The sequence below is a fragment of the Culex pipiens genome, chromosome 2 (genome assembly GCF_016801865.2).
Source record: "Culex pipiens pallens isolate TS chromosome 2, TS_CPP_V2, whole genome shotgun sequence".
Taxonomy (NCBI): Eukaryota; Metazoa; Arthropoda; class Insecta; order Diptera; family Culicidae; genus Culex; species Culex pipiens.
The window spans coordinates 72,900,176-72,913,996 of NC_068938.1; the positions used below are offsets into that span (position 1 = coordinate 72,900,176).

Genomic DNA, 13,821 nt, shown 5'->3' on the forward strand with positions numbered 1-13,821 from the left:
TTTTCAATGGCAGAACCTCATGAGCCAAATCATGCGGCAGCACCAGCAACGACGCACCACAACCGCAACGGCAGAAACCAAACCACTGGCCCTCCCCGTTACTTCCAAGTTCTGTCCAACATTCCTTCTCCACCGAAACCTCGAACCATTACACCTGACACCAGTGTTGCAAATGAGTGATAGAAAAGCTATCAATAGATTATCTCTGCACCAAAAAATTCCGAGAGTATAGCGACCGTCACTATAGCTTGTGAGATCTCTTCTTGTGTCTCGTGATTCCCAGCGATGTCATTCTCTCTCTATCACTTCTCCCCTTTTCCTCGACTTTGCGCTCTCACCGCTGAGTCTCTCAATCTCTCCGAAAACTGCAATGAGAGAACGCGAGATGGCGATTAGGAGCCGACCTCGCATGACGTCCCGCTAAACTTCGTTTGCAAAATTGGTTTTGTGGCAGCTTTTGTGGTTAAACAATGTTGCGGTAGGATGATCGTGGAAGCGGGAATGAGAGAGAAAAGGAAAATGTCAATCGCGTGTGGGTAAACACGAAAACGTGCTCGGCTATGTTCAGCGCTGAGAGTTTCAATGAGGAGAGAAGAGCAGTTGTATTTGGGGCATGATTATTCAGGCGGGATAATTGTAGTTGCTGAGAGCTGATATTTTGATATTTTAACAACCCTGCCTGACACCATCATCAACCAGATACAAGTGGTCACGAAAACACCAGTAGAAAAAAAACGTTACTTAATCCACCTTTAGGTGGTTGCTGCAGCCGGACCCTAAGATGACAGTTTTCGTCAGATGCGCGTATTCACCGGCACCTTAGGGAGGCGACCTATGGAATGTTAACATTAACCTTAACCGGCCCCGATACTCTTCAAGGGACTGGGAAAGATTTACTTTTTACTTAGCAAATCGATGCATCTGTGCTCTCTTGTATTAAGCTAGCCGGTTTTCCTATGTAGTGTAGCATAAGAGATCACAGAGGCATCGAAATGTGGACATTGACAAAAGGTGATAGGGGGATACACTCATTAGGACCCTATTCGCCCCATGTGTCTCGATTTGCCCCAGATTACTGTAGTTGTTTTAATTAGCATTTGATTTTGATTAAAAAGTAGTCTTCATTGGGTTATCCAATTTTGAATACCACGGCACAGCTCTATTCGTCGATCATCGACTTCCATTTCACAAATTTTTTTTTTGGATCACCCTGTGCATTTGAATTTGAAAACAAAAACAAATTAAGAAAAAAAAAACAGTGAGGTTAGGAAAATCAGCTGAATTCTTAAGTGCTCGTAACTTTGGATAGGTAAGTCCGATCACTTTTTTTTTTAATCCACCTAAAAGGTCTTCTCATATGCTTTCAAAAAATATATAACATGTGAGGGTTTCATGAAAAAACCACCCTTTTTACCATAATTTTAATTTAATATGAAACAGTTTTTTCAACATAACTTTTTAGATACATGATAAAACTGCATGAATTTAAATAGCAACGTAGGGGACGTTAAAACGGATCGATTAAAACCATTCCGGCCAAAATCGGTTGAGCCTGTGACGAGATATTCCAGTGACATTGATTTGGTACACATGTCTACATACAGCCAAACACACAGACATTTGCTCAGCTGGTGATTCTGAGTCGATATGTACAAATGAAGGTAGGTCTAGGAGGTCTAATTAAAAAGTTCATTTTCCGAGTGATTTTATAGCCTTTCCTCAGTAAGGTGAGGAAGGCAAAACAGTATTATTAAAAAAAAATCATAACTCGATCAAAGATTTTTTGAACAACCTGGAAATTTCTGAAAAGTTGGCATTTAATGTCCCCTAAAACATATCAGAAAATGAAAAAAATAAAAATATAGTTTTTTTTTTTGCAAATCAAGTTTTTGTGACAAAAAATTAATTAAAACGTTACTCTAGGTGGTTGGCGCCTTCCTCATATTTGAAGGTACTATCCAAAATTCAAAAAGTGCGTAAATAACACTTAAGTGCTTATAACTTTTGATAGGGTTGTCAGATCTTCAATGTTTTGGACGCGTTAGATGTCTTTTGAATACCCATCTTGCGATAGGTCGCATGAGCGATCCGGACAACGTTACCATCAAAATATCTTAGATCCGGCCTCCAAAAAGTGCATAAGTAACTCTGAAGTGCTTATAGCTTTTGATAGGGTTGTCAGATCTTCAATGTTTTGGACGCGTTGGAGAGGTCTTTTGAATACCTATCCAATGATAGGTAACTTAAGAGATCCGGACAACGTTTTCATCAACATATCTGAGATCCGGCCTCCAAAAAGTGCGGAGATAACACTTAAGTGCTTTTAACTTTTGATAGGGTTGTCAGATCTTCAATGTTTTGGACGCGTTGAAAAGGTCTTTTAAATACCTTTCTAAAAATGTATAGCATGACGGGTTTTCTTACAAAAACCACCCTTTTTACAATCTTCCGGACTTTAGTCAAAATTGTTTTTTTAGCATAACTTTTGAAGTACTTAACTAAACTGCATAATTTTTAATAGCGACTTATGGAACCCCAAGACGGATCGAATGAGGCCAAAACGGACAAAATCGGTTCAGCCAGTCTCGAGATAATCGAGTGACAATTTTTTGATCAACATCCCACCACACACACAGACATTTGCTCAGAATTTGATTCTGAGTCGATAGGTATACATGAAGGTGGGTCTAGGAGGTCTAATTGAGAAGTTCATTTTTCGAGTGATTTTATAGCCTTTCCTCAGTAACGTGAGGAAGGCAAAAATCACCAAATCTTTTTGCCTTCCTCACCTTACTGAGGAAAGGCTATAAAATCACTCGAAAAATGAACTTCTCTATTAGACCTCCTAGACCCACCTTCATGTATACCTATCGACTCAGAATCAAATTCTGAGCAAATGTCTGTGTGTGTGGTGGGATGTTGATCAAAAAATTGTCACTCGATTATCTCGAGACTGGCTGAACCGATTTTGTCCGTTTTGGCCTCATTCGATCCGTCTTGGGGTCCCATAAGTCGCTATTAAAAATTATGCAGTTTAGTTAAGTACTTCAAAAGTTATGCTAAAAAAACTATTTTGAATTAAGTTCGGAAGATTGTAAAAAGGGTGGTTTTTGTAAGAAAACCTGTCATGTTATACATTTTCAGAAAGGTATTTGAAAGACCTTTCCAACGCGTCCAAGACATTGAAGATCTGAGCATCCTATCAAAAGTTATAAGCACTTAAGTGTTATTTATGCACTTTTTGGAGGCCGGATCTCAGATATGTTGATGAAACCGTTGTCCGGATCTCTCATGCTACATATCGTTGAATAGATAATCAAAAGACCTTTCCAACGCGTCCAAGACATTGAAGATCTGACAACCCTATCAAAAGTTATAAGCACTTAAGTGTCATTTATGCACTTTTTGGAGGCCGGATCTCAGATATTTTGATGAAAACGTTGTCCGGATCTCTCATGCGACATATCGTTGGATAGATAATCAATAGACCTTTTCAACAAGCACGAACTGGATTGGGGATCTGGCTACCCAATCATAAGGTGTAAGCATATAAGTGCCCTGCAATATGAAGACTATCCAATCTAGTGGTATGAATAATGATTCAAATTGATAAAACACTGAAAAATATCGCCCTTTTGTGTCTATTTTGGATAGCACCCTTTAAATGTGAGGAAGGCACCAACCACCCTAGGGTGGATTAAGTTACGTTTTTTACTTAGCATCATTTTTTTCAAGTGTAGTTCGTATCCATACGTACAACTTTGCCGAAGATCAAATTGGTGAAAAAATTCCTTCAAAAGATGCTGATTTTTGAATTCTCATACATCATTTTTGGATGGACAGCTTCCAAATTTGTATGGAATATTATATGGACAAACTAATGATGACAAATGGCTTCTTTGGCCATTAAAAAAATACACAAAAAATGAATGACCGAAATCTGAGAGAACTGCTCATGGAGAACTGCTCACCTTACGTACGCTTTAACGTATAGTTGTCCTAAGTAAAATTTTGTTTTTAGACTTTATCATAAATATAAAAAAATGTCGGAAAAGAATTTCTGTTCTAAAAATTTAATTACTATTTGTTGAAAACCTCCAAGCAGTGAGATGGACGGATAAAGTCACTTTTGGTTTATGACAGTATTGGGTACCTTGTATGCAAAATTCTGTCAAAAAAGTTTCATTATTTTAATAATTTGTGTAGCTTCCTGATGCTCTATATACAGGCCTTAAATTTTTACTCTATTTTCACAACTTTGTACTAGCAAAAAAAAAAAAAAAAATAACGACACAGCTAGATGGGAAGAAATGGGTTAACCCAAACTTTTATTATTCTTGAGAGTTTTTACTTTTAATACCAATAATATTGCAATATAGCTGTGAAATTTACAGAGAAATGTGTAATAAAATTGATGCGACTTATCTCTACTGTTTATTTTTTTCTGTGGTGACAAATTTGAAAAAAGATTAGTTCTAAATATACTAATTATTTTCTGCAAACAACTCTAACTTACAAAAATAACTATCCAAAAATGACTAAGAACTGCTCCCCCCATTACGGATTCCCGGAATGTCTTCCCGACCTTATGTGTCATGTCACCGTACGGGACAAGGGACCGCGTCTAGCACGCCGCCAGACCCACCAACACCCGTGCGTGCGTGAGTAAGAGTGAAACCGACGTTACCAATGTGTGACGGTTCTAAAAATAGTACTTGAAAATCTTATTTTTACTCACATACACGCATTGTAAAAGGGCGCGTGCCGGTGGAAATGTCGTTTTTTTCCTTGTCACGAGAAGTGTCTGTCCCTTTTCCCCCCTAACATCGGTAGAATAAACAGAGGGGCCACATGTGTTGGGAATAAATGGCTGTGATTTTTATGTTAACCGCATGTGTGTGCGCGCGCGACGCAGACTTAATCGTCACGGCTTATAAAATGTATGAGAAGCAAAAAAAAAAAAAAACTAAATATGTTAAGATAAGTCATCGCCGCCGGCGGCGGCATCTGATGGTAAATCCCGGCCACGGAATTCTCGTGACGATTGCGTGAACGCCGCAGGCTAGACTGTGTTTGCTCTAATGGGGAGGGCATTGCTACTGGATTTGTGTTTTAATTCTAAGCAACTAAACATGCTTAACAGCTAATTTCGAAGCCAAAGTTTGGGTCAGTTACCCTGGACGGTTTGACTTCCCTTGTTGGACATATGGTTTCCTCTGGGAATACTTATTTTTTGTTTGTAAGTCTGTGATTCTCGAAACCATAAAGAAAGTTTAGTCTACAGCTAGAACACCAAATTAGAGAATCCTTCATTTGATGACACTACAGAATTTGAAATGTTAAAGTGAGTTGGGGCAAGCAAATATTTATTTGGAATTGTTTTGACAAGCGATTGTTTTTATAGGGTGACCATTCTCGATATTTAAATTTTCTGTTAAAATTTATTTGTTACAGATCAATCAAATCTGAGATTATATTTTAATCTCAAATCAAAGCTTCATCAATTGAACCAGATTGCATCCCCTCCTCAATAAGGGACAGCATACACATATGAGTAAACAAAAATCAGCTCTCCAAATAGAATGCATCACTGGTGCTGCCCGATTTGTGGACATTTAAATTTATTGCAAACAAATCCCGTCTCATATGTTGAGAGCTTATACTGTTGACAATGATGATCCAATCCAAACGGGCATCATCACTTCAATATCCCGAGCAGACGGAAATAACGCTGGAATAACATTTTTTGTTATTTGAAAATACTAGGCCAATAACATTTTATGTTATTTATAACAAGTTTTGTTATTCGCCGTTATGATTTTTTTTTGTTATTGGATTGTTATTGTAATAACAGACTAATAACATTTTAAGTGGTTTTTCGAACAAATTTTTGTTATTATTTTTTGTTATTTTAACAATTAATCCGATCAACCCAATAACAGTTGGAGGTATTCTTCCATAACAAAAAATGTTATTCCAAAGTTGTTTTGGCTTGCAACCAATATCAGTCCAATAACAAATTATGTTATGATAACGAAAACTGTTATTAAACTCTTATGCAAAAATGGATTTTTCGAGAATATTCCATAACACTTTCTGTTATTTTAACAGTATTTGTTATTGAAATGGCATGAATTTTGTTATTACCGTCTGCCCGGGATCACCCAACGCCTGGTTTGACGTCGCTGGATAACGCTGGCAAAGCAAAACAAACTTGTTGATTTAATCAGAAAATTGTGGCCAAGCATACAATAAAATTGCAATGAATCATGTACCCCTCGTTCCGCGACCCTTGCATCCCCTATTTGGGACGTTAGCAGAGAAGAGGGCTTTCGAGAGATACTATAATGACCGAAACTAAAAGTAAACAAGCGCGACGAAGGAAGTGTTGCTCTTTTTTTCTTATTTGCTGTATGTGTGAATGTTCCCTGGAGTCATATGCACTGCACACACACAGGCAAGCGGCTGACTCCCACTCATAACGTATTGTATATAGGAGAGGAAGGGAAGGAGGAAGTGATTTCCCCATTGCATTGCGGGATCTCTCTAGCTCGACCGGATTGGGTGTTGTGTCTTCCGATGCCGATGACTGCACTGCTGTTGAGTTGGGAAGTATATACAACTGACGAGGGGGTTCCACCGGTAGGTGAAGCTGTGGCGGAACTACACTTTCGTATACTACTAAGAGTACAGTCGTTGTCATATGGCTAGAGGCTGAAAAAGGGTTTCTTATAATATTCACAGCAAATCTAGCTGCGTGTATAAAATAAATTCTAAGTATAAAATAAATTCTGATTTATTTGATAAAGATTTATGTAATATTATAGCCTTCAGTACGGTAATCCTACATGACCGGAATGTCAAGCTCATATAGGCGTTTATTCTTTCTACTCTTCAACGGTCTGATAGTGTTGGGTTTGAATCCCGTCGGTTGCAACTTTTTTTTGTGTTTAAAAAAACTGTACATGCAGAGTGTAATATAAATCTAATCTAATCTAATCAGACCCTAGCGCAGCCAATCTTTCGAAGGGATCCTGGAGAGTGCCTTAGGTTAGATGACACCTAGCACTCTTCTTGTCATTCATTAACATTTGTAGTGCGCCATTGCATCGGAATGCATTGAAATATCACAAGCGTTAAAGCGGCCAGGCCTACTGCGTAAAGCCGTATCGCAGAGATGACTCGTAATTGGGTTGAGTTTGAGCACTGAGTGTTCGAACAACAACACAATTCTGAATCGACAGGGGAGGAAGAAGCGTGGGGACACACCACCATACGCTCCGAGATTTTGGTTGTATTCGTTGGGAGCACCATGCTAAGAAGGTTTGGTACTCCGGGACCCTCTGGGATGGGACATTGTATTTCCACGAATGCCCTGGACACTATTTGCCGTGGTTATAGCGCCACAACTCGCTCTCTGTAACAGTATTCCTAATTCCAATCCAAGTTCACCAAGTCGTCATGGCCTAGTGGTTGGCATTTTTGCTTACCAATCCAAAGTACGGGGGTTCGAACCCCGCCTCGAACGATTTTGATTTTTCGTTCATATTTATCATTTCTAATTTCTGTGTTCTAATCTTTCTCGTTGGGAGCAGATTGGCATCGAACCCAGAACCATTCGCTTATAAAGCGAACACCGTAACCAGTCAGCCACGGCCGCTCCTTGTACATGCAGAGTGTAATATAAAGTGTCTTTTCTCACAACGGTGTTGTGTGATGGTGTGTTTGCTTTTTCATGCGATTTTATCATCGAATTTTTCTGGTTATAATAATGCAAAAAAATATAATGTTTAAAAGTTGAGATTACGAGCCATCTTTGAATAAACAAAATTTACCATTTTGTTTTTTTATGTATTTGATTTTTGATTTTAATGAAAATTTAAAAAATGTTAAATACAAAATAATAAATTTGCAGAATTTTATTTTTTTTTAAATTTTTTTTGAATTTATTTTTTTGAATGTATTTTTTTTGAATGTATTTTTTTGAATTTTTATTTTCTTTATTTTTTCTAATTTTTTAAGATTTTGAAATTGTTGAGTTTACGTTTCGGGAAATAAGGATCAATGAAGGATGTAAAAAGTAGTAATTATGCATCTGGAATATAACATGAAATTTCTTAAAATATTCAAAAAAGTATTCTACATGCAGTTGCATTACTTTTTTTATGTGTAGCATTTTCTTTACACAAAATCATTTTTTATCTCCTCGCAAAAGTACTACAAAGTAAAAAAAGTTTGATTTTGGAAGGTTGGAAAATTGGTGGTTAAATATTAGAGCGATTCTCTTCGATATCGGCCGATTTCGGCCTTTTTTAATTTTTTGTATTTGGCTCAAACTCAAAGTCAAATTTCCCAAAATACGTATTTTTTGATTGTCAAGATTTTTTAATATGTTTTAGGGAACAAAAATCCGCAATTTTTGAGCCATATTGAGAAGTATGCTCAAAAAATCTGCAGCCAAGTTATGATTTTTTGAAAAAACAGTGATTTTTGAAAAAAAATCGAAATTTCATACAAAACATAATTTGACATAATTTTTGTTATGTAAAATTGAATTTGCAATCGAAAAGTACTCGAAAAGTACAGATTTTTTTTTTGATAAAGGGTTCCATTTGCAAGATACAGGTAGCCACCAAAATTTTGATTTTAGCGAAATATTTGCAGTTTTTCGATTTTTCAAAATAGTGACTATGAGTGACCACAATTCAGAAAATTTGCTATAAAATTGTCTAAGACATTAAAGTTTGGACCTCTGGTTGCTGAGATACAGTGCACAGTGGTCCAGATTGCAAAATTAAGTGGAAAATGGATTTTCCGAAAAATGGTTAAGTTTTGGAGCTTTGGTGTCTTCAGAAGAGTTGTTGCATATGAAAAGGGGCAACTTTTGGTTTGGTTGAAAATTAGGGTGGTTCACGATTAGGGTGATTTTGGAAATCTAACTTTACAGGAATATTTTTGGGAATTTTTTCATCTTCTAGAAAGTTGACGGGCTTGCCAATCCAAGCAACTTTGTCGAAGACACCAAAATTTTATCTCGTAATCTACGCCTTCTACGACAAAATATACAGAAAGCATCTGAGCAAACCTTCAAAAATCAGTTTTTTTGGGTCAATTCTGAGGGCAGATTCAGATTCAGCGGACAAAATTACATGGAAAAACATATATTTGGACAATTTTCGAAATTCATTAGGGTGGTCGCATAAGGTTTTCCCTTGAAAATTAGACTTTTTCAAATGAAGATATCTCGAGTTTAAAGAAAAACACCCCTGAGATTTTTTCAGCGTTTGTAGTGCTGGATCTCTTCTTTCAAATGCAGCCTAGTGCTTAAAATTTGGCTTGCGCCTTTTCGAGATATTTAAGTTTTAAATTTGCATCTTTTTTACCTTAAAATCGCTGTAACTTTTGACCCTTAAGTCCAAATTGACTTGTCAGATAATAAAAATGTTTGTTTTTTAGAGCTCTAAAAGTGCTCCGAATACCACTTTTCTCTAAAACTTAACCCTGAATTGCCACGTTAAAAAAACTGATTTTTGAAGGTTTGCTCAGATGCTTTCTATATATTTTGTCGTAGAAGGCGTAGATTACGAGATAAAATTTTGGTGTCTTCGACAAAGTTGCTTGGATTGGCAAGCCCGTCAACTTTCTAGAAGACGAAAAAATTCCCAAAAATATTCCTGTAAAGTTAGATTTCCAAAATCACCCTAATCGTGAACCACCCTAATTTTCAACCAAACCAAAAGTTGCCCCTTTCCATATGCAACAACTCTTCTGAAGACACCAAAGCTCCAAAACTTAACCATTTTTCGGAAAATCCATTTTCCACTTAATTTTGCAATCTGGACCACTGTGCAGTGGCTTAAACAAAAAGAAACAGGACAAATTGAAGTTTTCTAAGTCTTACCCAAAAAACCCACAATTTTCCAATGTCTCAGCAACTAATGGTTCGATTTTCAATGTTTCATTCGTAAATTTTTTCGATCTTTTCGAAAAAAATATTTTGAAATTTTTTGAATCAAGACTAGCATTTCAAAAGGGCCAAACATTCAATATTAGGCCCTTTTCAAACTATATTAATCATGTTATATTTTGTTTTGTATGAAATTTCATTTTTTTTCAAAAATCACTATTTAAAAAAATCATAAATCGGTGGCAGATTTTTTGACCATACTTGACTCAAAAGTTGCGGATTTTCGTCCCCTAATACATATCAAAAAAACTCGAAAATCATAAAAATCGTATTTTGAGAAATTGAGTTTTTGTAAAAAAAAGTTTATAAAAAATCGGGAATTTTTTCCGTGTACCTATTTTTTCTCAATAGTCTTCAACAATACTTACAACTTTGCCGAAGACATCAAATTGATCAGAAAATTCACTCAAAAGTTACAGCTGTTTGAATATTTACGTACCATTTTTTTATGGACAGCTGCCAAAATTGTATGGAGACTTGTATGGGTGAACCAATGACACAAAATAGCTTCTTTGGTCATAGGGAAGGCGCCCACAAAGTGTGAGCCAAATAAAAAAATACAAATAAAATCCATTTCTGGTTTTGGTAGAGCATTGCTCATTGTCTCTTTTTTGATGTAATTTTACCTTAACGTTTGTGAAAAAAGCGCAGTTACACATGGAAATTCACACATGTTTCAAGGCAATGTAACATTAGGGTGTAATATGGTTGTAAAGTTGTCCAAATTTAGTGGAACTTTAACTTAAAAAGTGCTGTGCTGGAAAATCGATTATCATATTTCACCCAAATGTAACATATTTTTGTTTGTGTATATTTTCAAATGTATCATCATTTTTACTGTGTCCTCATTTTTTTTTTAGATGGCGACGTAATGACGGTACTCTATCAAATTTTACACCTTCCAAATTTTCACTTTTTTTACTGTCACTAAAGTAAGGTACACAATTTGTTTTTTTTATTTTGCAATTTTTTTATTGATTCGGAATGTATACGTAAACATTGGTTTGATGCCCACTTTAAAGAAAAAAAAAAGTTTTGACGTGATTTTACCGGTGAGAAAGCTAACAAAACAAAAATGTAAATTTCACATGACCATTACTGTAATGTGTGCTACCGCAGCCGCATCTGCTGTTCCCCCAAACACAACGTTAGAGCACAGAATCTTTTACACGGTTTTTTTCTTTCTCTGCCGCCGCAGTCTGGCGCACATCGCATCGGCGCGGTTGAAGAACTCCCGACTTAAGCGGCTGATGTTAATCTAGCTTGCGCCGTGGAGCGGATCGGTCGCGCATCGCCGTATCCATACTTTTCACCGAGGTTGTTCTGTGCTTGCACCGTACTGTTTTCCGTCGAGTTTGGTGATTGTTGGTTTTCCCGTGCGGGTTTTCGGGGTTTTCCTGCGTTTTTCGAGCGTGTGAGCATTATTATTATTGTTGGGGGGAGGGGGAGAAGAAACTACCGGTTTAGAGTGATTTTATTACCATGGAGAATTGATGTTTATATGAATGAATCTGATTTAAGTTCCTACTGGGGGCGAGTGAAGTGAAGTTTTACTAATCGAGACTCTGTTTTTTTTCTTCTCCGATTCTCCAGATGACGGTGAAGGACACGTCGGAACGTTGTGTGAAATAGGTCGATCCGGGTCGACCCACTCGCCGGAGAAGACCGTCGTCGTGAACTGGGACTCGGGCCATCGGACCAACTACCGCGTTGGCTACCAGAAGCAGTACGATCTGATCGTGGTGGATAACGCCCAGATCGGGGTCAAACATCCGAACATAATCTGCGACGGCTGCTCGAAGCCGGGCATCGCCGGAATACGGTTCCACTGTGCGGACTGCTCCAACTACGATCTGTGTGCCACGTGCTACGGGAACGACATCCACGACCTGGAGCACTCGTTTGTGCGGTATCAGACGGCCAATTCCGTTGGGTGAGTAATTGTTATTTGTTGTGAAGTTAATGTATGGTAAATTTCTATTGTTGAGTTGACGCATAGCTCAAAAATTCTATTTTTGTGTTTGTGAAATTGTCTGCATTCAAAATAAATTATCATCATTTTGATATACTTATGAGCATCTCACCATTTTTCTATTGGTGAAACGAGCAATTCTAGTTTATGTTTTTATTATTATTTCTGAAGTTTTTGTATTATGAGGTAAACAAAAAATTTGAATCTACATTGAGCACAAATCTGGATTGGGGTTGCCTTGATCTGAAAAAAATAGAAACTCTGAATTTCTTATGCAAAAACCCCTTAAAGTAGGCCTTGAGTGCACGCGTAGGGCTGTTTCTCGGCATTGGTTTGGTTTAGTTTGAGATACGCATTGATTCTTATGTAAAATTTTCCAGGGAACACGATGGTGATCAAATAAAAATAAAATAAAATAAAATAAAATTAGGGAATGTGTGAAAACACGTTTTAAACCATATACAGCAAAGAAACAATATTGGAAGGCATTTGAGGGTTGATATTTTATTTTTAATTAATTCCTTGGAAAAGGTGCCATAAATAGAGGGATCGGCACCAAACTTGGGATTTTAACTATCGATAGATGAACGTTCCCTCCAAGTTTGGTCCAAATCGGTGAATGTGGAGTCCAAAAGTGTACCCAGTTGACCTGGAATAACCCATTAACCGTAATCAAACAAAAAATCGATACGATCGCCAGGTTTCAGGATTTTTTCCGTAAGTTTGACTAAAATAAGAAGACAACAACTTCCTTCGTTGCTGTGCACTCTAAAAGCGATTTTTAAATACCTCTTGCCCATGTTTACCCACTTAAAAAAATATTTTCGAAAGGTGAAAATATGTCTTACACTTTGCACGGTGCTCACAATACCGTTATTATGAAAAAAAAATATGCAATCCGAGATTTTGGTGTCTATCGATTCCTTACACCATAACACACCTCTGAGCGAAAAATGAAAACATTCGCTGATGTAGTTTTCGAGATACAGCCCTTTTAAGATATTACATCCGATTTTCAATAAAAAAAAACCATAACAATCTATACCATTTCGGCATTTCAAAGAATATGCATTTCGAGATAATGATGAATTTTGCTTCATATGACTGTCATGTATCTCTGGACAAAGTTTCAGAAGGTTTGCTGATGTTGTTCTCGAGATACAGCCATTTTAAAATGGTATTTCCGACTTTTCTGAGAAAATCTATAAAATCGATACAATTTCAGCATTTCAAAGAATATGCATTTCAAGATAATGGTTGATTTTGCTTTATACGACTGTCAAGTATTTCTAGGCCAAGTTTTAAAAGGTTTGCTGTCGTTGTTTTTAAGATACTGCCATATTAAGATGCTATTTCCGACTTTTAACGCCGATTAAATAGATTTTCTTAGAAAAAAAAACTTCATCATCCCGGTACGAGAATCGAACTCACGACCTCTGGATTGAAAACCCATCACGCCGCTAGTCGAAACCCATCCCCTACCGGTCAGTATTCCCAGTGAGCATATTTACTCTTTTAAGGGATCTGACTTTGCTGAGCCAGACAGGAATCGAACCCATCACCTTCCGCTTACAAGGCAAAAAAGTCGGAAATAACATATTAAAATGGCTGTAGCTCGACAACTACATCAGCAAACCTTCTGAAACTTTGCCCAGAGATACTTGACAGTCACATGAAGCAATATTCATCATCATCTCGAAAGGCATATTCTTTGAAATGCTGAAATTGTATTGATATTGTAGATTTTCTTAGAAAAAGTCGGAAATAACATTTTAAAATGGTTGTATCTCGGCAAACATTCTGAAACTTTACCCAGAGATGCTTGACAGTCATATGAAGCAAAAATCGTCATTATTTCGAAATGCATATTCTTTGAAATGCC

General features: G+C 37.0%; 1 protein-coding gene across 4 annotated transcripts in view; it reads left to right on the forward strand.

The window, feature by feature from the left end:
- The window catches only part of LOC120422309 (E3 ubiquitin-protein ligase MIB2), an 83,540-nt gene that overhangs the window by 57,357 nt on the left and 12,362 nt on the right, over positions 1 to 13,821 (forward strand). For all 4 annotated transcript variants that reach the window (XM_039585720.2, XM_039585708.2, XM_039585715.2 and 1 more), the window contains one exon: positions 11,561 to 11,900. In XM_039585720.2, the coding sequence (XP_039441654.1) occupies positions 11,561 to 11,900 (340 nt within the window). The remainder of the gene's footprint in view (positions 1 to 11,560; positions 11,901 to 13,821) is intronic.